Below are 26,052 nucleotides of genomic sequence, written 5' to 3' on the forward strand. Positions count from 1 at the left end.
GCATTGAGAAATCGAGATCCAGCATCGGTACCGGACACAAGGGCACCGATGGCATCGGAGACTTCACCGGTGGCCTCTGTGGTGGAACTCCCGACGGCCCTGGAATGGGCTCCGGCATCGATGCATCCTCTTCTCCCGATGAAAGCGGGATGGGCACCGATGGAACCATGGATAACGGTGATTTTCTCAGTGCCCTGGCAGGGCACCGATGAGTAAATCCAGCTTGTCCAGGAGAGGCAGCAGCACCGGAGGCATCGGTGCTGGTTCCGACACAGGCACCAGTGTTGGCGTTGGTGGTCGCGGGAGGCCTTGGATTGCCTGGACCACAGCCTCTTGCACCATCCGGGTGCAATTCTTCTCGGAGCGCTGGGGTGCTGAGACCTAGGTCCGGAGTGGGAGGCATCACGGGCAATACTGGCGGGTCCACCGGTCCCGGTGGAGTCTCAGGATGCCTCGGTGCATCTGGCTTCGAGAGCACGGGATGCTCCTCGGCCTGGGTCTTCTTTGTCGGTGGTTCCACCGACATTGTGGAAGCGGAAGGCACCAGTCTTCGATGCTTGTGTCTGTGCTTCTCTCGGTGCTCCGCTTTTCCCGACTCCGGCATCGATGACGTAGACACCGAGGACTTGAGACAGCGATTGGGAATCTTCGGCCTTGGATCGACGTCGATGCTTCGCCGGGGATCGAGTCAATGGTGCCTGTGGAGACGGGCGGTGAAATAACAGCTCCATTTTTTTCCAATCGTGCCTTACAGCCCTTCGGGGTCATTTGGGCACAATCGGTACGTCTCCACGTCGTGCGACGGTCCAAGACATAAAACACAAACCAGTTGAGGGTCCGTGATTGACATAGTCCTTGGACAGTCAGGGCATCGATAAAAACCCGTTGCCATCGTGGCCATCGAAAAATTTAGGCCGGTCGCAGTCGGTACCAACAAGGCCCACAGAAGTCCCCGCCGGGAATAGATCGAAAAACGGGGTAAACTTACCGTACGACTTGGTTTTCGACGGCGAAACCCCTAGGGGGTATAAACTTTTGCAAGTTTTAATGATAATTTCCTGAGGAAAAAATTCCAGTCAGGAACTGTGAAGAGCTCCAAAAATCCATGTGGCTATAGCTGCACGGAAAAAAAGAGATTGAAGAGAGACCCCTGCTGGATGCAGGGTTGTTGCCATGCTGGGCATGCCCAGTAGGTGCCAGTCAAAGTTCTAGAAACTTTGACAAAAGTATTCCGTGATTGGCTCCAGATGTCACCCACATGTGAGGATTACCATCCTGCTTATCCTGTGAAAAGAACAAATTCCCTCAGTATTGCTTTCTATAGACGCCAAATAGGCATTCGACCTAGTACACAGGTTCTTCTTGTTTAAGACCTTGGAATGGATGGGATTTGGTGGGGTTTTTTTTTTTTTTTGTTATGGCTGCATAGGCTATACAACTCCCCCCAGGCGAAGGTAAAGATTAACGGAGAATATGGGAAGGCGTTTACCACTGGACGAGGGACAAGACAAGGATGCCCATTATCCCCCCTATTTGCCCTTTTTTTGGAGCCTTTTGCCCACAGAGTCCGGAACACCCACTTAATAGAAGGGGTGAAATTGGGCCCCCACCATTTCAAGTTATCGTTATTTGCCGATGATATACTGTTCACATTGACAACTCCGAGCCTTTCCTTGGAAGCAGTAGAGACAGAACTCACTGCCTTCAGTAAAATCTCTGGCTTTAAGGTGAACTTTCAAAAATCAGAGATTCTTAATATTAATTTACAGAATGGCGAAGTGAACTCCATCCACAGTCATTTCCCGTTTCGATGGCCAAAACTATCTATAAAATATCTTGGCATCCATATAGGGGTGAAATTGAGAGATCTGTTCAACTTAAATTACAAATTGCTATTAAATAATATAGATAAAGATATGCTACATTGGCAGCAAGGACCGTATTTGTGGCTTGGGAGAATTGCAATAATTAAGATGTCAATCCTCCCAAAGTTTCTATATCTATTTGCTACCTTCCCAATATTTCTCACCTCTGCTATTCTTAGAAGTTGGCAGAAGAAGATATTCGACTTTATCTGGAGGAAACGACCCCCCAAGGGTAGCAATGAGGTTGCTTATACAGCCAAAACATGCAGGAGGACTTGGGTGCTCCATTTAGCTTGGTACTATGCAGCCTCCCAGCTCAGAGCAGTGCTGGACCTGGGGCGCAAATTTACCATAAAACAATGGACGCTATTGGAACAGGCAATAGTTGGAGACATGCCCCTAAGAGATATGCCCTGGCAGCCTAGCCTAACATGGCTCTCCACACATAATATACCTTGGACCCTCCATACTACTCTTTTGGTTTGGAATAGGTGGAAAAAACTGGTGGGGGACACTCCATACTTTTATCACTCAGCACTATTTTCCAATACAAAATTCCCCAAATATGGATCTCCCTTTTCTAACCCTTGAAAAGAGGCCGGGGTCCTTATAGTTTGTAATGTTCTTGTTCCCAGTTATGTTATCCAAGTTGTCTCTCCCTGTTCTCTGTAAGACACTTGTTGTCATTGTTTAATATTTATTTCTGTTGCAATGTAAACCGGAGTGATAAGTAACTCTGTTACCTGAACTTCGGTATAGAAAAAGTTACAAATAAATAAATAAATAAATAAATATACTTAAGCTAGGAAGGGTGCTATTGAAGAAGGAGCTGGAAAAGTCATAATATGGGACCCACCAATTTCTTGGCCCATGCGCAAGTTCAGAGTTTTATTGTTTCCATGAAAAAGGACCCATATTTTATGTGAAGGACGGTTTTTATTTGAAAATTATTTTTTGAATAGAGTTTCCATTAAGGGCAGCATTTAAAAAAATCTACAGCATTCTTCTCCTAGCCTCCAACAAGGCTCCCCCCTCACATATACTTGGATGGGAAAAAGATTTAGGCTATAATTTAGAGTCTAAAGCTTGGACAGGGCTTCATTTGTTTGCTAGTAAATGCTCTATATCTGCACGTCTCCAAGAGCAGTGTTACAAGATGATTTATTGTTGGTACTTAACTCCAGAGAAACAGCACAAAATTTATCCTCACTTACCGCAAACATGCTGGAGATGATGTGGAGAACTAGGTTTCTTTTTACATATTTGGAAATTAATACATGATTGGTTAGGGAAACTTTGACATTCCCTGTCAATTAGATGTAGCTTCGGCGTTGCTTAACCACCCACTTCCAGGCTTAACCAAATACCAGTGGAAGCTTAGTGTGGTTTTCATAGCGGCTAGACTGGTTGTAGCTGCCATTGGAAAAAAGAGCAGACACCACCATTCTCCCAGGTTTTAGACAATATCCATCACCCATCTTCTTTAACTGCTGTTAAAAATGATTGAGTTTCCTCCTTCAATGCAACTTGGGCCGCCTATGTTAAATATCTCTCCTGAGAGTAATATTAAACTACTAAGTGATCTTTTTCTTCAATAAGATGAGACCCCGGTACACCTTGCTTGCCTATATACACACGAGATACTAATCTCGGAGACAATCATGGCTATCTGTCCGAGTAAGCAGCATAAGAATGGACAGTTATTTCTTAATTTTCTTCTCTCTTTATTTTACTGTAAGATTTGCGCTTCTTAGGATCCGAGAAGAGAGGTGGGGGGGGGGGGGGGGGGGAGGGGGGGGGATGAAAGTTAAAAAAGGAAGTATTGTATACCTCATGATTAAGTTGTACCACTGGAAATTGTATATTGCTAATGTTACATTGGTTGTGCCCTCAGACTAGAGGGCTAATTGCATACGTATGTACACTTTTTCTATTTGTTCACCTGCAATAAAGTTTTAACAAAAAAAAAAAAAAAACTATCCCAGGAATTTGGCAGCATTAAGAAATGAAATGAAGAAACAGAGTGAACCCCACCCCCAAAAAAAAAAAATTAAATACAGTCATATTGAACTAGACAAAGAATTACAGTGCTATAATGGGAACAGTGAAGAAATCAAGAGATAGAAAGCAATAAAACCTTTGGGCCTTTCCTATATAGTTTAGTTAAGGCATCAGAAAAAGGATCATTTGGAAATGAGATAGGGATTATTTGGATCCTTATAGAATATCCTTAATGGGCACTCCTTTTTTGATTGGGAACATGATTAATAAGACTTTTTAAATAAAAAAAACAAATCTATTTATACATCTTCAGTGTACACAGCCCCAGTTCAAATATTTAAACAGGGCCTAGTCCAAGAAGCTTAAGGTTAAGGGACTTTAGATCACACAGCAAGCAGTTGATAGGAAAAGTGATGTGAGATTTCAAGGGTCTCAGTTTGTATGCTGGCATTGGGGAAGTTACTTCTATCACTCCCCATAAGCGGCCTGGGAGGATTGTGGGGAAAAAGAGCAGGGAAGCAGTCTAAAAAATATATTCATGCTTATTTTCCCCCCCAAACCTAGCCCTAAGGATATATAGTATGCATTGAAAATTTGCACCCATTCATTTTTAATCAATCTGACACTACAAGCAGAAACTGGAGTTTGACAAAATTCTACATCTTGTGTGTTCACCATTAAAAATGCTATGATTTATTGACCCCAAAAATGAAGAAAAAAAACCAAACCCCCACACTATTTTGCAATCACGCTAGAGACCGGCCTGCTTCAGCAGAGGGACAGTACCATCTACTGGAGACAGAGAAGTATTCCTCCTACTTTTACATTAAAGGGATCCCAAAATTAAAATCCATTATTTAGCGATTTCTCCATACAGATACATCGGCAGTTTATTTAAGAGAAGGAAAAAGCAGATTCAAGGAATTGGTTGTCATCCTACAGCACATGACACGGTAGACAGTTTGCATACTTTTTCCTGTTGGGGGGGGGGTGAATTTTCAGAAGGGCTTTTCTTCTAGTAAACACCTGCTTATCCATAGAAACCCTTTTGAAAATTGCTCAAAGCCCAAGCACAGATATTAAAAAGGAATGCTCAGAATATTCATGGAAACTGGAATTGGTAATCCTCATTTTACTAACTGTACTGCTGTCTTTTCTAAAATACTTTCTAGACATAACTATTGAGCATTACATATTTACAACTGGTTTCCAACCACTCTGGAAGGTTAAATTACAGAAGAGTGCAATAAAGAAATACATTTTAAATAATTAAGCTGGCCATGACATGGGACCAGTTCAAAAATAACCTGGCTTTAATCACTAATCATCTTTCCTGGGAAATATAGGTGCAATCAGCATGTGGCCATGCTATTTCTCTCTCAAACAGGGAATGCAGGGCACATTAATACCAAGTCCTGAAAGGAGCTTGATCTCTCAATCTCCAGGCAGAAAAGAATCCAACAAACCTTGCTTGCGGGCTCCAGTTTTAATGCCTTCTTTAGGATGGGGATGGCTTCGGCATACTCTCCTTGCTGTGTCAAAACCTGCAAAGCCCAAAATACACACACCTGCATTAAAAGTGTGAAGCTCAAAGAACACAACAGCCTACTCACGTACAGCTTGTTCTTTGGCTAGTGGGTAACAGTTGGCGCCAACGCTTCTAGCAGCAACTTTCCAAAATGCAGACTATGTGTCTTGACTAAACAAGCAGATTCCAATTTAAAACATCAGAAGTCAGTCCCTTTATTGGGTCATCTTGAAAAACCACCACAGCAAAAAACTGTCTGCTACTGCATCCAAGGAGGCTTGATAGCTGTCCAGACTTTCAGGATTCAAAATATGGATGACAAAGGATCATATTTTGAAAATTACTACTGCCCTTCACTTTTTTTTTTCTGTCAGGCTGCACCCTGCAGGACCTTCAGCAGTAAACATTCCAGTTTTGCCATTTTTCTATGGACAGCATCTACCTTATTTCACATTTTGATTGTTCAATAATGAAATTAAAAAACAAGTTCCAAAGGAAATTCCAGGGGCAAGCAACAGTGTCCGGGTGCCCTTCTCCTTTCTCACATTCCCTATTGCTATCTGCAAAATTTGTTTCTACAATGCACCAAAAGGTTCTATTTTTCCCCTGGCTCTGCAGAGCTCACGCGTACTGTTTGACTTTCCTATGTTGCACCAATTTATAGTGTCAAATATCAGTAGCACTTCCAGGCCAAGCTCAACACAAAGGACAGGAGCTAAGTCTGGAATTAAATTCAATTTCCTTACTTACACCATGCAGCTGTTCCACTAGCTCTTCTTAAATTTCCCATCCCTCACTATTCTGCAATTTGCGCATCTGGGATCTCAACAAGAAAAGTCTGCAACTCCCAAAACGCATCACAACCAAACCAAACAACTGGGCTCTAAGTCCCTTACGCTGCAGAGCTGCAAATAGCTTACAAATGTTTCTCGCCCTGTCCCCTTCACCTCCTCCACAGGGGTACCTTTCCTTTTCGGAATAACGCCTTGATATTGTCTGGCTGGTGCTCCAGGACCAAGTTGCACGATTTCAGGGCTGCCTCAAAGTGATCCAGTTTCAGTTGGGAGGCAGCCAGATTGTTCAGACACTTCACTTTGGCATCCAGTAACTCTGATTCTTCCTCGGAGGTGAAATAAACTGCAAATATTAAGAGGAGTTTGAAACACACTTTCCTTTATTATGTAATTTATGGTGGGGGGAGGCAAAATTAAATGTATTCAGAACAGGAAGAATGTTTCATTTCTTTGAATACAACCAGAATATTTAACATGCAAAAGGAAGATGAGCGACTAATCTTAATCTTGTATTATATTATACAAAATTATGCACAATTTAGTTTTACAGTTAATGCATTTTGCTACTGCATATTAATGAAACATTCTGTATGGATGCAATTTCAGATACACATACACTGCTCTTCAAGATCTTGGAGTGTGTTGCATGCAGGAGAAAGCCTATTTATGATAAAGTAATTCAATATATCATCTCATTTCCAATTACAGCTCAGCAGCTCTTGGGCTCAGATCCGGCATTACCTTTGGAGCTGGAGTTGATGATCTTCAGAGCTATTTCGTAGGAGTTAATGGCGAGCACATATTCAGCTTGTTGATAGTAGAAATTGCCTCGCTCCCGTTTGCGATTGACTAGTTCGTTCTTCTCCTGTCCGGTAAGGCACTCCAGATCTGGGCCATCCCCGAAGGTCAATAATTCCACTTCCAGTGTAAGCATGGCATCAGGTGGAATACTGGAACCTCTGTAAATACGAAGATACAAATCACCACAATAAACAATGAAAAGCAGCAAGCTGGTACACTGGCAGTATCTCTAAGAGAATTTCTGAAGCCATTTACACATGTAAAATGTCCGTCTATAAACTGCCCTCCTTCAATGAGGCGGCATTCCTAGGGCATGTTGGGTTAAGAGAGGAAAACACAGGTAGATTGCATTTTCAATGAAAAAATGCAAGTGCAAACGTCTGTGGGTACTTTGTACCCATAGCAAGTTTCAAAGTGAAAGTACATACACACTTTCATGTTAATAATTGGAACAAAGTCTGCAGGCAAAATAGTACCTGTGGACATTGCTCCAAATGGACAGTCCAAAAATTATCCCCTATAGCTGCACAAAGCTGTCCAACAAAGGGCTGGGCTAGATAGGGGGTGCAGCAAGAGGCATATTTTTAGGGGAAAGAGGAAAGAGGGCAACTGTAGGTACTAGAGGAGGAAGTGCAGTCCAAACTGCACGTCAGGCAAACTGCTAGGATGCAAGTTCTAATCTCAAGTTGGCCACACAATCTGTGAGATCTTGGCGAATCACTTTATCTTCCAGTGCTTTAGATCACCTAGCTGTCACAGGGCAATTATTTTATTTTTTCCATATGGCACCAAGACTGTATATAGACATACAAACCACAGGAATGCAAATTGTTTAACGCAGGTCCTACAAGCTCCATAGTGAAGGGAATTTCCATTCCCAGGCAAAAGAAAGGGAGATACACAAGAGATTGATCAGAGCACGGAGGCAGTTGCTGGAGTAGTTTTAACGCTCCAGAGATCCTAAGATTTATGAACCCTAGTGGAATATCTTTCTGAAGCTGCACATCTGCAAGTAGGATTAATTTAGTTTACCACATTTAAAATACTGCTTTTCCATGATAAAACCAAAGTGTTATACAAACAAAATAAAGCAGATATACAATCATTAAATAAAAAATAATTAAAAACAAATATATATACAAACATACATATAAAATCAAAAAGTCAAACAACACACACTGTAACAAACAAGGACTTGAAGGTATTGGTGGGAGCCTGATGCACTGCAAAGCAGAGCAAGTGCCAGAGATGGGAAAACAGGAGAAACGAATGAGCTCAGGGGGGCAAAAGGGTTTGTTGTGAGTACAAGATGCATAGAGATAAAAAAAAAAGCCAACATGAAAACAGAGGAGGAAAAACCTGAATTTAATGTGGAAGCAGCTGATGAGTCAAAAGGGAGACTCAAGGAGGAAAGAGAGAGGTGCAGAGTTGCAGTAGAGGAAAAGGGACTCCTTTTCCACTAAAGAATCTTTTCCTGCTCTTCATCCAGAGGCTTTGCTCAGAAGACAGGTAGTCTGTATTATGCATTCCTGAGAAGAAATGAATCCTCACAGATGTCCTATTGTAGCTCTCCATTACCTCCCCTGCTTTCCATAGCCGTACTTTGCATCCGACACAATTAAAGCTTTTTCTCCCAGCTCCATCAACTGTACGCAGAAATCCAGGGCCTACAAGAACGAACACATAAAAACTGGACCATGAGTAAGTGCTGCTAGCTAGAGTTGGGAAAACGGCATGCTAAGAATCAGTCAAATTTAGCAGTTCCAGATTCCCAGTACGCAACTTCAAAATCTGCCATCACCAGAGGCCATGTGGATTCACCTACAAGGTCTGTGGCACTTCTAAGGGATTCCAAGATATCTGACTTCCACATCAGTTGCTTACATACCCAGCCCTAGTAATGGAAAAAATCAGCATGGGGACAATTTGACTTTGAATATTCCTGGGGTGCTGTTTTTTCCCCACGCTTCATTTGTCATAATGATCGACTGGGAATTCCAGGGCTGTGCAGCTGAGGTTGCATTCAGCACCAACAACTTTATTTGCATATAGTGCACCATCCAAAGCTGATGAGAACACAAGGGCAACAGATTTACAGAGAGCCAAACTGTTGGCAAACCAGAATGGCAGAGAGAGTTGGAGAAAGATGCCAACAAACTATTTTGAGGGAAAAAAAATTTGGTGTGCTTAGTGGGACATTTCTGGAAGCCCCATTGAAAAGCATGGCACTGAGAGGAAAATTGGTTCTTACCTGCTAATTTTTGTTCCTGTAATACCACAGATCAGTCCAGACTAGTGGGTTGTGCATTCCTACCAGCAGATGGAGTCAGAGAACAATTAGGACTTTGGGCACCGCTACATAACGAGAGTGCCACCTACAGTCCCTCAGTATTGACCTGTACCCAAGCTAAACAACCAAATTTTACTTAAAAGGCGAAGGGGGTTGGAACCCAAAACTTAACCGCCAACCTCTCGCCTGGAACAGATAAAACAAAAAAAAAAAAAAAAACCACTAGACCACCTCGGAACTTGCCCCTTCCGGAGCATTTGCAAAAAGACCAAATTGTTTCTTCAGGAAATATCACCTCTCAAGGTGGTCTTTCAGAATCTGAAAAGAGGGATGGGTCTCTGGACTGATCTGTGGTATTACAGGAACGAAAATTAGCAGTTAAGAACCAATTTTCCTTTCCTGAACATACCAAGATCAGTCCAGACCACTGGAATGTACCCAAGCTACTCTACACTGGGCGGGAACCCGAAAGACCCGTTCGCAGTACAACCTCCCCAAAGGACGATTCATCTTGCGTCCTCACATCCAAACGATAATGCTTGGTGAAAGTGTGCAGGGAGGACCAAACCGCCGCTCTACAGATCTCCTGAGGCGACAGAAGCTGACACTCAGCCCAGGAGGTAGCCTGTGCTCTTGTGGAATGAGCTCTCAGACCCACGGGCACCCGACGCCTGCGGGCAACGTAAGCCGCAGCAATAGCCTCCTTAATCCAGCGTGAAATCGTCACCTTCGAAGCCTTGTCACTCTTCTTAGGACCCCCAAACAAGACAAACAGATGGTCCGAACACCGGAAGTCATTAGTAACCCCCAAATAGCGCAAAAGAACGCGACACATCCAAAAGATGAAGTTCCCTCTCCTCTGGAGAATCCTTGAACCAGTTCGGAAATCCTGGCAGATCCACCGTCTGACTGACATGAAAAGCAGAGACCACCTTGAGCACGAAGGAAGGAATCGTGCGCAGCAAAACCATCATCATAAATCCTAAGAAAAGGATCTCAACATGACAAAGCCTGTAACTCTGAAACGCGTCGAGCAGAACAAATGGCTACGAGGAAAATGGTCTTCAAGGTCAAATCCTTAATGGGAGCCCTCCATAAAGACTCAAAGTGGGCTTCGCAAAACACCCGAAGCACCAGGTTCAAACTCCAATCTGGACATAACGGGCATATGGAAGGACATAAGAACATAAGAAAATGCCATACTGGGTCAGACCACGGGTCCATCAAGCCCAGCATCCTGTTTCCAACAGTGGCCAATCCAGGCCATAAGAACCTGGCAAGTACCCAAAAACTAAGTCTATTCCATGTTACCATTGCTAATGGCAGTGGCTATTCTCTAAGTGAACTTAATAGCAGGTAATGGACTTCTCCTCCAAGAACTTATCCAATCCTTTTTTAAACACCGCTATACTAACTGCACTAACCACATCCTCTGGCAACAAATTCTAGAGTTTAATTGTGCGTTGAGTAAAAAAGAACTTTCTCCGATTAGTTTTAAATGTGCCCCATGCTAACTTCATGGAGTGCCCCCTAGTCTTTCTACTATCCGATAGAGTAAATAACCAATTCACATCTACCCATTCTAGACCTCTCATGATTTTAAACATCTCTATCATATCCCCCCTCAGCTGTCTCTTCTCCAAGCTGAAAAGTCCTAACCTCTTTAGTCTTTTCTCATAGGGGAGCTGTTCCATTCCCCTTATCATTTTGGTAGCCCTTCTCTGTACCTTCTCCATCACAATTATATCTTTTTTGAAATGCGGTGACCAGAATTATACAGTCTCACCATGGAGCGATACAGAGGCATTATGACATTTTCTGTTTTATTCACCATTCCCTTTTTTGACTGCTGCAGCACACTGAACCGACGATTTCAATGTGTTATCCACTATGACGCCTAGATCTCTTTCTTGGGTTGTAGCACCTAATATGGAACCCAACATTGTGTAATTATAGCATGGGTTATTTTTCCCTATATGCATCACCTTGCACTTATCCACATTAAATTTCATTTGCCATTTGGATGCCCAATTTTCCAGTCTCACAAGGTCTTCCTGCAATTTATCACAATCTGCTTGTGATTTAACTACTCTGAACAATTTTGTGTCATCTGCAAATTTGATTATCTCACTCGTCGTATTTCTTTCCAGATCATTTATAAATATATTGAAAAGTAAGGGTTCCAATACAGATCCCTGAGGCACTCCACTGTCCACTCCCTTCCACTGAGAAAATTGTCCATTTAATCCTACTCTCTGTTTTCTGTCTTTTAGCCAGTTTGCAATCCACAAAAGGACATCGCCACCTATCCCATGACTTTTTACTTTTCCTAGAAGCCTCTCATGAGGAACTTTGTCAAACGCCTTCTGAAAATCCAAGTATACTACATCTACCGGTTCACCTTTATCCACGTGTTTATTAACTCCTTCAAAAAAGTGAAGCAGATTTGTGAGGCAAGACTTGCCCTGGGTAAAGCCATGCTGACTTTGTTCCATTAAACCTTGTCTTTCTATATGTTCTGTGATTTTGATATTTAGAACACTTTCCACTATTTTTCCTGGCACTGAAGTCAGGCTAACCGGTCTGTAGTTTCCCGGATCGCCCCTGGAGCTTTACTCATTTGAGAAAACGCGAAATGTCTGGATGCACTGCCAGCGACCTTAAGGCAGCCACCTGAACCCTAAGAGAGTTGAAAAGCTAAACCTTTGGTCAACTCCTGTTGCAGGAAGTCCAACACCTGGGGAATCTCAGTTGACAAAAAAATCCAAGGAGCGCTGGCGGCACCATGCCTCAAATAACTTCCAGACCCTAACATAGGCCATAGAAGTAGAAGGCTGTCGTGCCTGAAGAAGAGTGGAAATGACCTGCTCGGAATATCCCCTCAATCGCTGCCTCTCAAAAGCCAGGCTGCAAGAGAGAAGCGATCCTCCCAATCCAAAAATATGGGCCCCTGATGGAGTAGATGTGGAAGATGCGCCAGCTGTAGAGGACCTTCCAAGGTTAATTGCACCATGTCTGCGACCCACAGGCGACGCAGCCACTCCGGAGCCACCAACACTACACTGCCTGGATGCCGCTCTATGTGTCGCAGAAGCCGACCAATGAGAGGCCAGGGAGGAAAGGCATAGAGAAGATTGCCCGTGGGCCACGGACATACCAGTGTCCAGTCCTACCGAGCCTATTTCTCAACGACGGCTGAAGAAGCACTATGTCTTTGCATTGGCTCGAGTTGCCATCAGATCCAACTGAGGCACGCCCCACCTGGCGCAAATGAGGTTCCATGCTTCAGGAGCTAAATCCCACTCTCCTGGATCGAGCTGTTGCCTGCTGAGGAAGTCTGCCTGTACATTTTCCACGCCCACGACATGAGACGCGGCGATTCCTTTGAGATGGCACGCCGCTCAAGCGAACAATAGCCTCGCCTCCAATGCCTCCACGAGACTCCGTGTCCCGTCTTGCCAGTTGATGTACGCTACAGTCGCCGCGCTGTCTGAGAACACTCGAACCATTGTGTCCTTGACCAGAGGAAGAAATGCTCAGAGGGCCAGCCGGACAGCCTTAGTCTCGAGGTGGTTGATGGACCAGGATTTCTCCGTTGGAGACCAAAGCCCTTGGGCGTATTTGTTGAGGCAGACTGCACCCCATCCGGATAGACTGGCATCCGTGGAGATAACCACTCAATTCGAAGGGTCTAAGTCTACTCCCTGCTCCAGGTTGCTGCGTGAAAGCCACCATGATAAGACTGACTCTGGACGGAGAGGTAACGGTATATGGAACTGTTCTGATACCGAACTCCAACCCGATAACAGCGCACACTGCAACAGTTGCAAATGAGCGAACGCCCACGGGATCAAATCCAAGGTGGAGGCCATGGATCCCAGAACCTGTAAGTAATGCCAAACAGTCGGATTCTTCCTCCCAAGCAGGGCTTGGACCTGATCCTGCAACTTTGTTACACAGTCCGCTGCCAGAGAAACTTTGCCTCGGAAAGTGTTGAAGAGCGCTCCCAAATAGACCAACAACTATGTGGGCTCCAAATGACTCTTCTGGACATTTATGACCCAGCCAAGTGACTGCATGGTGAGCATCACCCTCTGAACCGATCTTACGCAGTCCTCCAGAGACTTCGCTCGGATTAGCAAGTCGTCAAGATACGGGTGAACAAGGACTCCCTCCTTGCACAGGAACGCCGCCACGACCACCATCACCTTGGTGAAAGTACGTGGAGCTGTTGCCAGGCCGAAAGGAAGAGCTTGAAACTGGAAAAATTGGCCCATCACCTTGCAGCGGAGGAACCGCTGGTGAATCAGGATGTGGAGATACACCTCAATGAGGTCTAACAACACGAGAAACTCTCCTCTGCATACTGCGGCCACCACAGTTCTCAATGTCTCCATGTGAAAACGGGGAACTCGCAAACACCTGTTCACCTTCTGCAGACCCAGAATGGGATGAAAGGTGCTCCCTCTTTCTTGGGAACCATAAAATAGACCGAATACCATCCCTTGCCCTGTTCCGCCACAGGAACTGGAAAAATGGTCAGGAGATCAAGCAGCCATTGTAGCGTCCCCTGTACTGCCTCGCGCTTGACCCGCGAGACTCCACAAAGGCCTCCCGCACCGAGCACGAAAACTCGAGACAACCTGCCTCCGACAGCTTCTACGACGGAATGGGTGCCCCTGGCTTCATTGGGTAGGTTTTCCACGACCAGCAACCTGGCCCGTGGACTCTGCCTAGGTGCTGTCCTCCACGAAAGGACTGCTGATGTCCTGAGCTGATGTCCTCCACGAAAGGACTGCTGATGTCCTGGACCCCGAAGTAGCTGAAGACCTACCAGGCGAAATCTGCGAAAATCCCGAAAACGAGCCCGCAGGGGAAAACCTTCTCCGAAGGCTTCCTATCCTCTGGAAATCAGTTGCCCTTGGACTCCTCCAGCAATTTCACCAACTGGTCGAGATCCTCCCCGAAAAGAAGCTTGCCCTTAAAGGGGAGGTTACAAAGTTGAGACTTGGAAGATAAGTCTGCTGACCAATTATGCAACCAGAGCAGTCTAAGACCCGTAACCGCAGACACCATACTACGCGCCGAGGTCGTAATCAAGTAATACAACATGTCCGCGACAAAGGCAAATCCTGCCTCCAAATGCGTGACTTGCAAGGGCCCCCCGCCGTCGCGACTGGGGGTTTGCGGTGGCCTCCTGAACCCAGAAAAGACAGACTCTCTGCATGAGGCTGGCGCAAATCGCCGCCCTGAGACTCAACGCCAAGACCTCAAAAACTCGCTTCAGATGAATTTCCAGTTTGCAGTCCTGAATGTCGTTCAGCGCAGCGGCCCCGGCCACAGGAATGGTGGTCTTCTTAGTCATGGCAGACACTGCCGCGTCCACCTTCGGTATCTTCAGAAGATCCAAAACATCCTGTGCTAGCAAGTAAAGTTTCGCCATGACTCTTCACACTTTTAAACCCACATCTGGTGAGTCCCACTCTCAGGTCACTAGCTTGCGGACCTTCTTAGGTAATGGGAAGGAAGTTGTCTGACCCCGAATCCCATCCAGGACCAGTTGACACCTTCGCTGATTCCTCCTGTGAAACTTTGATCCCCAGGACCTCAAAGATCTGGGGAATGAGAGGTCCAAACTCCCCTCACTTAAACAAGCGCACTACGCTGGGATCATCGCCTTCCAAGGGTGGGAGGTCATCTTGGTCCAGGTCGTCCTGTATCACATCACCCATATCCCGGGTGAGTCCTGGATCCTGATCCGTCCCAGGGTCTGAGGGATCCCTGAGTGGGGGGGCAGCCTATTCACACCTTGAGCCTCTTGGTGAGTCCCTGCAGGGTGATGGCGGACCAGGGACCCAGTGGGTATCCGCTTTGGTGGAGGTTCCGCCAAAGGGTCCAGCTGCACTGCTCTCTTCAGGATCTCCTGTTTCCTAACCAGGAATGCCCGATACAGCAGGAGCACAAAGTCAGGGGAAAACTCCCCTGAATCAACACCACTCCCCACAGGAGGGTCTGGTAGCCCAGGGTCATCCCCAAATGCAGGAATTTGGTCCACTGGAGAAAGAATGGGGGGGCCTCCTTCTCCCCTGGCAGCTGCCGCTAGCTAACCTCCCCCTCTGAGGAGGACCGTGGCCCAGAGCCCTTGCCTGTTTGCTGCTCCCCCCGAGGAAGTTCCCTCCTGCCCGGAAGAACAGGCAGAACACAGGGAACTAGCATTTATGGCCTGCCCTGATGCCCCACACGCGCGGCATGTTCCCAACTTAGGCTGGGGTGCCTCTGAGAAAAACGAGCAGCAATGTGGTTGACTAAAAAAAAATTCCAGTCAGAAAACCTTTGCGTGACTGCAGGAGCTAAATATAGAAAAACTCCCCACAGGCGCAAAATTGCTATAAGAAGAGCTGCCGGCACGAAAATAAAAAAAAGAGGCCTCACACGCGCGTGAAGGCCTACCCCCGCCCCGCCAACCTACCCGGAGCCCTGGGCCATCATGAGGATCCGAAGGGTTAAGCTCACCACTCCAGCTGGCCTGCTGACTAAATGGCACGGCCTGTCCCCCAAATGAACTCCTCCTACCTTGAAAGGCTTCTTCTTTGCTTTCTTTCTGAATTTTTTTTTTTTTTTGAAGAAAACTTGATCCTGACAGAGTTGGAGTTAGGGAAGGAGTGAGAGCAGCCTCTTTAGTGGTCGAGGAAATTAGAAGTCCCAGATTATCGAGACACTGGCACCTATGCGGGCGAGACACAGGCAGGGGTATCCAACCCCCCCAGATGCCGGGCTTCAACTGAGGGATGGCCCACAAAGGTGCCTAATACCTCAGGAAGCTACATTACTAACTATAAACTAGTCTAACCTAGGAAAAACACCTTTCCCTAATAAAAAAAAAAAAAAAAAAAAAAAAAAAAAAAAGGTTAACTGACTAAGACTGCAAGTTTGCATCTCTACCATCTGCTGAAGTCAGAGAAATACTGAGGAACTGCAGGTGGCACTCTCGTTATGTAGCAGTGCCCAAAGTTCTAATTGTTCTCTGACTCCATCTGCTGGTAGGAATGCACAACCCACTGGTCTGGACATGTTCAGTAATGAACTGTTTCTGCAGAACCAAAACAGTCACCATCCATCAAAAACAGCATGTTGGACTAGGACTCTTCCTCCACGAAGATGATCATTTACCATTTAATGGCCAGGACCTGCTTTTACAAGCATAGGAAACAAATAGAGCAACTTGATCTATTTGAGGAGGTGGGAAAATCAAGCAAATCAGGTTCTCTCTGTTGGCCTTGGGCAAGCCCTGCAGGAATCAATGGCTGATGGCTAAGTCACCAGATGGGAGTGAAGACAGACTCCACTAGAAGCAGGGTATGTGCTACCTTTTTATTTTAAAATATTCCCATGTACTGGCCTTGCCTACAAAGGCAAAGCAAAATTGGTTCTTACCTGCTAATTTTCGTTCCTGTAGTACCATGGATCATTCCAGACCCTGGGTTATGTCACCAATCTAGCAGAGGGAGGCAGAGAAACATTCTACTGACTCTGACGTATACCCTGGGGTGCCACCTGCAGTCCATCAGTATTGAACGATATCAAAGCAGAAATCTAACCAATAAAAAACTAACTGGCTATCTAAACACTATAACATACTTCCAACTCACAAATCCTAAATGGAAGCAGAATCCCAAAGAACCGTGGGAATAAACAAGCAAACATTAAAAAAAGTAGACAGCATGAAAAGTGGTTGATACACCAAAACAGTGAACGAGCGGACTCTAAGAAAAAAAGTAATTGCTATAAGGAGACTCAAAAAGGATGGGCCTCTGGACTGATCCATGGTACTACAGGTAAGAACCAATTTTCCTTTCCCTGTACGTACCTGGATCAGTCCAGACCCTGGGATGTACCAGAGCTGATTCAATTAGGGTGGGACCCAGAGAGTCCCACTCGGAGAATACTCTCTCCGAAGGCTGCCGAATTCGGAGCCTGGACATCTAAGCGGTAATGACGAGCAAAAGTGTGCAACGACTTCCAAGTCGCTGCCTTACAAATCTCCTGAGGAGAAACTAGTTGACATTCCACCCATGACGTAGCTTGCAATCTAGTGGAATGAGCCCTCAAACCTTCTGCAAGATCTTGACGAGCCAGAAGATAAGTTGACCGACTGGTTTCTTTTAACCAACGAGCAATTGTAGCCTAGGAAACATTATGACCCTTATGAGGGCCACTCCACAGAACAAACAAATGATCAGACAATCGAAAACTGTTGGTAACTTCAAGATAACGCAACAGCACACGTCTCACATCCAGTTTCTTGAGATCCTTAGAGGAAGGATCCGTGCGATCTAAACACGGAAAAGCAGGAAGCTCTACCGAATGATTCAAATGAAAAGAAGCTACAACCTTGGGTAAAAAAGAAGGCACAGTACGTAATGAAACTCCCCTATTGGAAATTCTAAGGGCTCTCTGCAGGACAAGGCCTGTAACTCTGAAATTCTACGAGCTGAGGAGATGGCCACAAGGAAAACCACCTTCAAGAAAGATCTTTCAAAGTCGTATGTTTAAGGGGTTCAAAAGGAGCCGCACACAGAGCCCGAAGAACCAAATTCAAACTCCATGCAGGACAGGAGTTCCGGAATGGAGGACATAGATATTGTACGCCTCTAAGAAAATGCGTTACATCCGGATGCGCCGCTAAGGATAAACCACGAACCTTATCCCGAAAGCATCCAAGAGCTGCAACTTGAACACGTAAGGAACTGTAGGACTAACCTTTCGCTAAACCATCTTGTAAAAATGACAAAATATCCGATATGGAAGACTGCACCAGATCTAATTGGTGCTCAATACACCACGATTCAAAAACTCTCCACACCCTCACATAAGCCAAAGATGTAGAAGGTTTACGAGAACATAATAAAGTAGTTACCACAGCTTTGGAATACCCTTTGTTTTTTTAACCGGCACCTCTCAAAAGCCACGCCGCTAGACAGAAGTGTTCAACCTTTCCAAACAAACCGGACCCTGAGACAAGAGGCACGGCAGACCCCGAAATCGTAGGGGACCATCCAGCACCAGACTGACCAAGTCCGCGAACCACGGACGGCGTGGCCACTCTGGAGCCACTAAAACAACGTCGACTCGTTGGAGCTCTATCTGACGTAGGCCCTTGCCGATCAGAGGCCAGGGCGGAAACACAGAGAAGAACATCTTTTGGCCAGGGAACCCAGAGCCTCCACTCCTTCCGCTCCTCTTTCCCTCCTACGGCTGAAGAACAGAGGGGCCTTGTAATTCTGAAATGTTGCCATGAGATCCACTTCCGTTCTGGACCATCTGTTGCATATCAACTGATAGGCTTCTTCGCACAGTTCCCACTCCCCTGGGTCGAGATGACGAATGAGGAAGTTGGTTTGAACATAGTCTACCCCGGCAATGTGAGAAGCTGCGATGCTGAGCAGATGTTGTTCCACCCAGGTGATCAGCTGCTGCGCTTCCCGCGCTACCAGGTGGCTTTGAGTTCCTCCCTGGCAGTTTATGTACGCTACTGTGGTCGCATTGTTAGAGAGAATCCGCACAGACTTCCCGGATAGGAGAGGTTGAAGAGCAATCAAGGCCAAGCGTACTGCTCTGGTCTCCAACCGATTGATCGACCAGCGCGATTCGTCTTTGGTCCATTGACCCTGAACAGATGTTTTCAGACATACCGCTCCCCAGCTTGAAAGACTGGCATCGGTGGTGACCACAGTCCATTCCGGAATCTCTAGAGGTATTCCCCGCCGTAGATTGACCGGCTGTAACCACCATTCCAGACTGAATCGAGCCTTCTCTGTAAGGGGAAGGGGAAGGTGGTATAGTTCCAAAACCGGATTCCAGCGTGAAAGCAATGCAGACTGAAGTGGCCTCATATGCGCAAAGGCCCAGGGAACCAATTCCAGAGTAGAAGTCATTGAGGAGGAATAGCCTAGTGGTTAGAGCGGTGGGCTACGAATGAGGAGACCAGGGTTTGAGTCCCACTGTCGCTCCTTGTGACCTTGGGCAAGACACTTTACCCTCCATTGCCTCAGGTACAAAAACTTAGATTGTAAGCCCTCTGGGGATAGAGAAATACCTACAATACCTGAATGTAAACTGATGTGATGTCTCAGATCAAATGTCGGTATATAAAAGTAATAAATAAATATCAAGTAATCCCATACACATGGTATAGGAATGGACAGTAAGTTTCGGATTTGCGTTTACAGCTTGAGAAGGCGATGTTCTGGAAGGAATACTCTCCCTTGACGAGTGTCGAATAGTGTGCCCAAAAACTCCAGAGATTGCGAAGGGACTAGGTGACTCTTGTCCTTGTTGATCACCCAGCCTAGGGACTGCAAAAGTTCGATGACCCTGCTGACCATTGAGCGACAAAGAGACTCCGACTTCACTCGAATTAACCAGTCGTCCAGGTACGGATGGACCAATAGTCCCCTCCTTCCTAAGTTGAGCTGCCACCACAATCATTACCTTGGTAAATGTTCTGGGAGCTGTGGCTAACCCGAACGGGAGAGCCCTGAATTGATAATGCTGCCCTAGAATGCAAAACCTGAGAAACTTCTGATGATTGGAGCGAATGCTGATGTGAAGATAGGCCTCGGCAAGGTTGAGATGCGCCAGAAACTCTCCCTTGTGTACCGATGCTATGACGGACCGGAGAGTTTCCATTCAAAACTTGGGAATCCGTAGGCAACTGTTGACTCTTTTGAGGTCGAGAATGGGAAAAAAAGGCCCCCCCTTCCTTTTTTGGAACGACGAACAAAATTGAGTAAAGACCCCTCCGTTGTTCTGATTTTGGAACTGGAACTATAGCTCTGAGGTCGCTCAAACGCTGCAGAGAGTCCTTTATTGAGCGATGTTTTTCCAGGTAAGAACATGGTGAAATCAGAAATCGGTGGTGAAGCCGCCGATCTAAAGCATAACCTTGATTTTATCACTGTGAGAACCCACTGATCTGACGTCCATCTGGTCCATTCCCCGTAAAACAGGGACAGCCTGCCCCCTATAAACGGAACCGGGGAATGGACCGGCCCTCTCTCATTGGGTAGACTTTGTTCCACCTGAAGCTTGGGAATTTCCAGGACTACCGAAGTGGCGGCCACGAAAGGACTGAGGCCAATTCTGTTGCCTACCCGAAGACTGCTTAGCAGGTGGAGCCGATGGACGAGAAGAACGGAATCTTCGACCAGACCGAAAACGAGAGCGGGATGAGAAGGAGCTTCGAGCTCTAAGACGATCCTCCGGTAATTTGTGAATCTTATTCTCGCCTAAGGACAGAATTAAGTCTTCCAATTCCTTTCCAAAGAGCAATTTTCCCTTAAAGGGTAAAGCTCCTAACTGAGCCTTTGAGGATGCGTCCGCAGACCAATTCCTCAACCAGAGGAGTCTGCGAGCCGACACTGAAGTCACCATAGAGCGAGCCGAGGTCCTGAGGAGATCATATAAAGCATCTGCGCTGTAGGCAACCGTAGCCTCCAATCAACCAGCTTGTGCTACCTCCTCATTAGAGAAGGAAGAATTGTTTTGCAATGACTGGACCCACCGCAGGCCAGCTCGTAAAGCCAAGCTACTACACATAGCAGCCCGCACACCTAGTGCAGAAACCTCAAATTCGTTTGAGCTGAATCTCCAGTTTACGATCCTGTAGATCTTTAAGAGCCATAGCTCCCGTCACTGGGTTAGTTGTCCTCTTAGTGACAGCTGACACTGCAGCATCTACCTTGGGAAACTTCAAAATTTCCAAAGCCTCCTCCGGTAATGGATATAGCTTATCCATAGCTCGTGCTACCTTAAGACCTAATTCAGGAGTGTCCCACTCCCGGTACAAAAGGGCAGAGAGAGAAAGATGGAAAGGAAAGGATGTCGTCGGACCCCTAAGACCTAGCAACACTGGATCGATATCACCCATCCGAGAATCCTAGCTAGCCCAGAGAGGCACGCTAAAGGCCCATCCGCTCAAAACTTCACTTAGTAAAAGAGCTCTTTCCACCGCTGGACCTAAACTCTGGAACTCTCTCCCTCCTGACCTGAGATTGGAACAATCGACACCCACCTTTAAAAAGAGACTCAAGACATGGTTGTTTAATCAAGCATTCTCCTAATCCCAATAACTATTCAGAACTTTTCAACAATCGACCTCAGGCCCGACACAGTCAATTCCGAAAATATATTCTCCTATATTATTTTGTATTTAAATTGTACTCTCCTTGCTCCGTTGAAGTTATTTATTGCTCTCATTAAGTTATTTTATTTATTTCCAAGTTCAATCTTCCCTGTTCTCTGTAAGACATTATTCTATATATTGTCAATTTTATTGTTATAATGTAAACCGAATTGATTAGTAACTTTGTTACTAGAACTTCGGTATATAAAACTGTTAAATAAATAAAAATAAAATCCTTCTTCGGAGCCTCAAGACCCAATTCAAGTAAAATTGCCGGAATCAAAGGATTAAGTTCCTCTCTCCTAAAAAGGCGGACCACTTTGGGATCATCCCCATCCGCTATGTGAGGGTCAGAACTACTGCCCAAAGCAGGATCTCCTCAGAGATCCACATCCGGGCAGGAACTTGCCCTGGATAGGCAAAGAGTCATGTTCGGAATCCTCTGAAGTAGAAAAAGTGGAATGATCCAGGCCTAAGCGAAGGGGATGCTTTGGAGCTGGCTCAGCACCAAAACCATTTGGTCTCGCATGCTTAGAGGAGCAGACCTTTAATCCCTGCCCAGATGAGCCACCCCTGTACTTTCTATGGTCCTTCCTGGACTTATAAGCCTTATGAAGGAAACGGATAAAATCTCCTGAAAAAGAGAAAGAGGAATTTGAAGCTTCATCAAGGCTCCCTCACCTAAACTTACCTCAGCACCGCGCGGCTTATTCCCCCCAGGGACAGCTGGCTGCGGCAATAAAGGAGATGGGTCCGGAGCTCCCTGTATAATCTATGTCGTCGCTCGCATAGCACTTAAAAGAGCTTCCGTTTCTGCAGAGCAGCGAAACGGGTCTGGGGTAGGGGAGGAGCCGTGCCGAGGCTTCTGGGCCGCTCAAGCCGGCCTATTAGTGTCTTTCTCAGGCAAAACAGACGAGCCTTCCCCCCCAGGGAGGCAGGCCAAACAAAGACTCTCCCATGAGAGCCACGAGCACGCATCTCCACAGGCGCAGCAGGGCATGCCTTGCGGCATTGTGAGGAAAAAACAGCGCGAAGAACAAGAATAAGAAATAAAATACACTCCGGCACAAAATAAAAAGCCACGGCACCGCCGAACACTGAAATAGTGAAAACAACCACAAGAAAGGCTGCCAGCAGAAATAGAAACCAAATTAAAGGAAAACAATTTTACCTTACCAAATGCCGGACCCCGGGAGCTGCTCCAAATAGGGTGAGTGAGCTGGGCCCCCCGATATCACCCCTGCCAGGAGTGGTTGCTAGGTACAAACCCTCCCCAACTCCAGCGACCTCAGAACCAGTAGGGATAGTCCCCCCAGGACCTCCTGAGAGGCAGTGAGGCAGCTGGTAACAAAAGTTAAACTTTTTCTTTTTTATTTAAATTAAAGGAACAGCCTCTCACAGACAAAATACAGAGAAAACTTACTAAAACTAATTCCTAAACTACCTGACCAGAAAAAAAAAAACTACCACAGACTGCAGAGTTAGGCACGTCAACCTCTGCTGGGAGACAGAGAAAGACTAATGGACTGCAGGTGGCAGCCCAGGGTATACATCAGAGCCAGTAGAATGTTTCTCTGCCTCCCTCTGCTGGATTGGTGACATAACCCAGGGTCTGGACTGATTCAGGAACGTACAGGGAATGCATTTTATGACTCTTCTGCCCAACACACCTCCTTACTGATAGTTTGAAAATTCTGGTAGCCTCAACTATGATGAGCCAGACAGTGGGACGTGAAAATAAATATAGAAAATTAATCTCGATACAAAGAATTTCAGTTCAAACTGAACTGGCCTTGAAACCACCTGTAGAAAGATGCAGAATATCAAATATCTATAAATAAATATTTTATTAGCTTTACTCGCCCTTTAGAGAGAGAAAAACAGAGAAAAAAACTTCACAATAAAATACAATCATAACCATAAAAATCAACAAAAATAAAATACATTCAAAATAAAAACTTGAAAAAGTATAACAAAACAAATACAGAACATGAATCAAATTTAACATTATCAAAGTTGGTTAAATTGCATCCCAGTCGTAGCTGCCCTACCTGGATGACATCACCATCTCCTAGAGTGAAAGTGAGGCTCGTTTCTTCCTCCACCACCGGTCCATCTTCCTCCAACATGACCTTCAACTCTATGGTTACATTCTGGCCATTTACTGGTCTGCTGCCCACACCTTTACCAGCTACCAAAATTTTCTTCTTCAGAGACCCACTTCCTGTACAAGGAAATTTAGACAATGCACTAGTTTTCTTTTAATCAGTTATTTTATTTAAATTTCTATTCGCACATTTTTGTGTATTTATGTGGAGAATTTGATTTTGATTTGCCGTGGGATTAGCAAAATGGATTGGGATAATATGTTAGAATGCTATGAACTGTTTGTGCCTTGATATTTTCTTGCTGGATTAAGGTCTTTATTGGCTATATTTGTACTACTTTGTATTTTTTGTTCCTACTGTATGTTACTATGAGCACCCCTGATTTGGCAAGTAATCAAATTAAAACAATAAATGAATAATTCAATGTAAAACTTCTTTTTTATTCTGTTCTATGTAAACCGCTATTTGTAGCGATAGTTACTGTTCTTTGTGAACCGGGGTGATATGTATATTATACAGGAACCTCCGGTATATAAATTATTTAAATAAATAAATAAATAAAATCCCAATGTAAAAAAAAAGAGAGAAGATGGTGTTTCTATTTACACTGATGTGATATACAGACCTCCAAAGCAGATGAAAGAACTGGATAGTGATCTGGCAGAAGACATCAAAAAGGTGGGAAAGAAGGGAGAAGTGTTGCCTGATGTTGACTGGAGTATCCCTGCTGCAGAATATACAAGAAGTAGAGAGATAACAGATGCCCTTCAAGGGGCTATGCTCCAATAAATGGTGATGGAACCCATGAGGGAAGAAGCAATACTCGACCTAGTGCTTACAAATGAGGATAATATTTCTAATGCACCAGTGATCATCAACTGATATGGTTTGATGTAGCAGCCAGGACGAAGAGAAGTTACTCTAAGATCCAAGTTTTGCATTTCAAAACTAGAGACTTTGGTAAAATGGAGACATATCTGGGAGGAGGAACTAGAAGATTGAGACAAAATAGAAGAAGTGGATCAATAGTGGAACAAATTAAAAGGAGCTATTCCTAAGACAACAAATCTCTATGTAAGAAAAGTAAGCGGAAAAATAAACCTATTTGGTTCTCAAAAGGAGGTGGCTAAAAAAAATAAATAAAAGGCTAAAAGATCAGCATTCAAGAAATAATTGATCTCAAAAATGAGAAAGGGAAGAATACCTGGTGAAGTTGAAGGAGATGAGGAAAGAAATCAGGAAAGCAAATCATCAAGTGGAAGAAAACTTCTTTGGCAGTCTTAAGCAAGGAGATAAAACATCTTTCAGATATATCAGTGAGAGGAGGAAGATTGGTTTTTACCTGCTAATTTTTGTTCCTGAAGTATCACAGATCAGGTCAGACAAATGGGTTTTGCATCCCTACCAGCAGATGGAGGCAGAGAACAAAACCTTTGAGGCACTGCTTCATATATGAGAGAACCACCTGCAGTCCCTCAGTATTGACCTGTACCCAAGCCAAACTACAGTGAAAAACTCAATTATCCCCTATTTTACCAGGGCAAACGTCAAACCGGAGCCCCACATCAATCCCAAGGAAAACAACCAAATCTGGTCACCCTATAGGCTCTGAATATAAATACACTTAAAATCTGATCTGATTGTCAATGTAGCCAGAACGGTCTTTTGCAGATAAGGGGCTGGGTCTCTAGACTGATCTGTGGTACTTCAGGAATGTATACTAGCAGGTAAGAACCAGTTTTCCTTTCCTGTTCGTACCCCATATCAGTCCAGACAAGTGAGATGTACCAAAGCACCCCTACACTGGGTGGACATCCAAAAGACCCACTCTCAACACACTCTCACCAAACATTGGCTCCCCCGGAACTCAAACATCCAACCAATAATGCAGGGAAAAAGTGTGCAGTGAAGACCATCTTGCCGCCCTAAGATCTCTTGTGGGGACCCCAACTGACACTCAGTCTAGGAGGGTGCTTGCGCCCACAACCCCTATGGAACTTTCCAACCCTTGCAAACATAGTCAACCAACGAGCAATCGTGCCCTTAGAAGCTTTATTTCCCTTCTTAGCTCCACCAAACAATACAAACAGATGACCTGACCGCTGAAACTTGGTAACCTTCACAACAGCGCCCAAATAAAGCTCCCTCACCTCCAGAGTTTCGGATAACAAATTCAGAAATGTGGTATGCTCCACTGCGATTAAGGTAGAATAAAGAAATGAGGCCACTGTACGCAAACAGGCCCTTTGCACCAGGCTACTGCAAATCGCCACCTGGAAGCTCAAGGCTGAAACCTCAAACATCCTCTTCAACTGAATTTCCAGCTTGCGGTCCGCACATCCTTCAGCACAGCCAACCCCACCACTGGAATAGCAGTCTTCTTTGTAACTGCTGAGACCACTGCATCCTCAGCAGTTCTAAGGCCTCTTCCATCAACAACCAACTAACCCTCTAGCTGACCTCTGGAGTATCCCGGTTTAC

At 45.3% G+C, this 26,052-nt stretch overlaps 1 protein-coding gene across 1 annotated transcript in view; it reads right to left on the reverse strand.

The window, feature by feature from the left end:
• Window positions 1–26,052, reverse strand: part of FKBP8 (FKBP prolyl isomerase 8) — a 97,171-nt gene that overhangs the window by 52,732 nt on the left and 18,387 nt on the right. Inside the window, exons 3-7 of the mRNA XM_029614426.1 lie at window positions 23,515–23,687; window positions 8,568–8,656; window positions 6,930–7,147; window positions 6,359–6,531; window positions 5,333–5,410 (exon numbers count right to left, since the gene is read on the reverse strand). Of these exons, the coding sequence (XP_029470286.1) occupies window positions 5,333–5,410; window positions 6,359–6,531; window positions 6,930–7,147; window positions 8,568–8,656; window positions 23,515–23,687 (731 nt within the window). The remainder of the gene's footprint in view (window positions 1–5,332; window positions 5,411–6,358; window positions 6,532–6,929; window positions 7,148–8,567; window positions 8,657–23,514; window positions 23,688–26,052) is intronic.

Source organism: Rhinatrema bivittatum, chromosome 8 (assembly GCF_901001135.1).
Source record: "Rhinatrema bivittatum chromosome 8, aRhiBiv1.1, whole genome shotgun sequence".
Classification (NCBI taxonomy): domain Eukaryota; kingdom Metazoa; phylum Chordata; class Amphibia; order Gymnophiona; family Rhinatrematidae; genus Rhinatrema; species Rhinatrema bivittatum.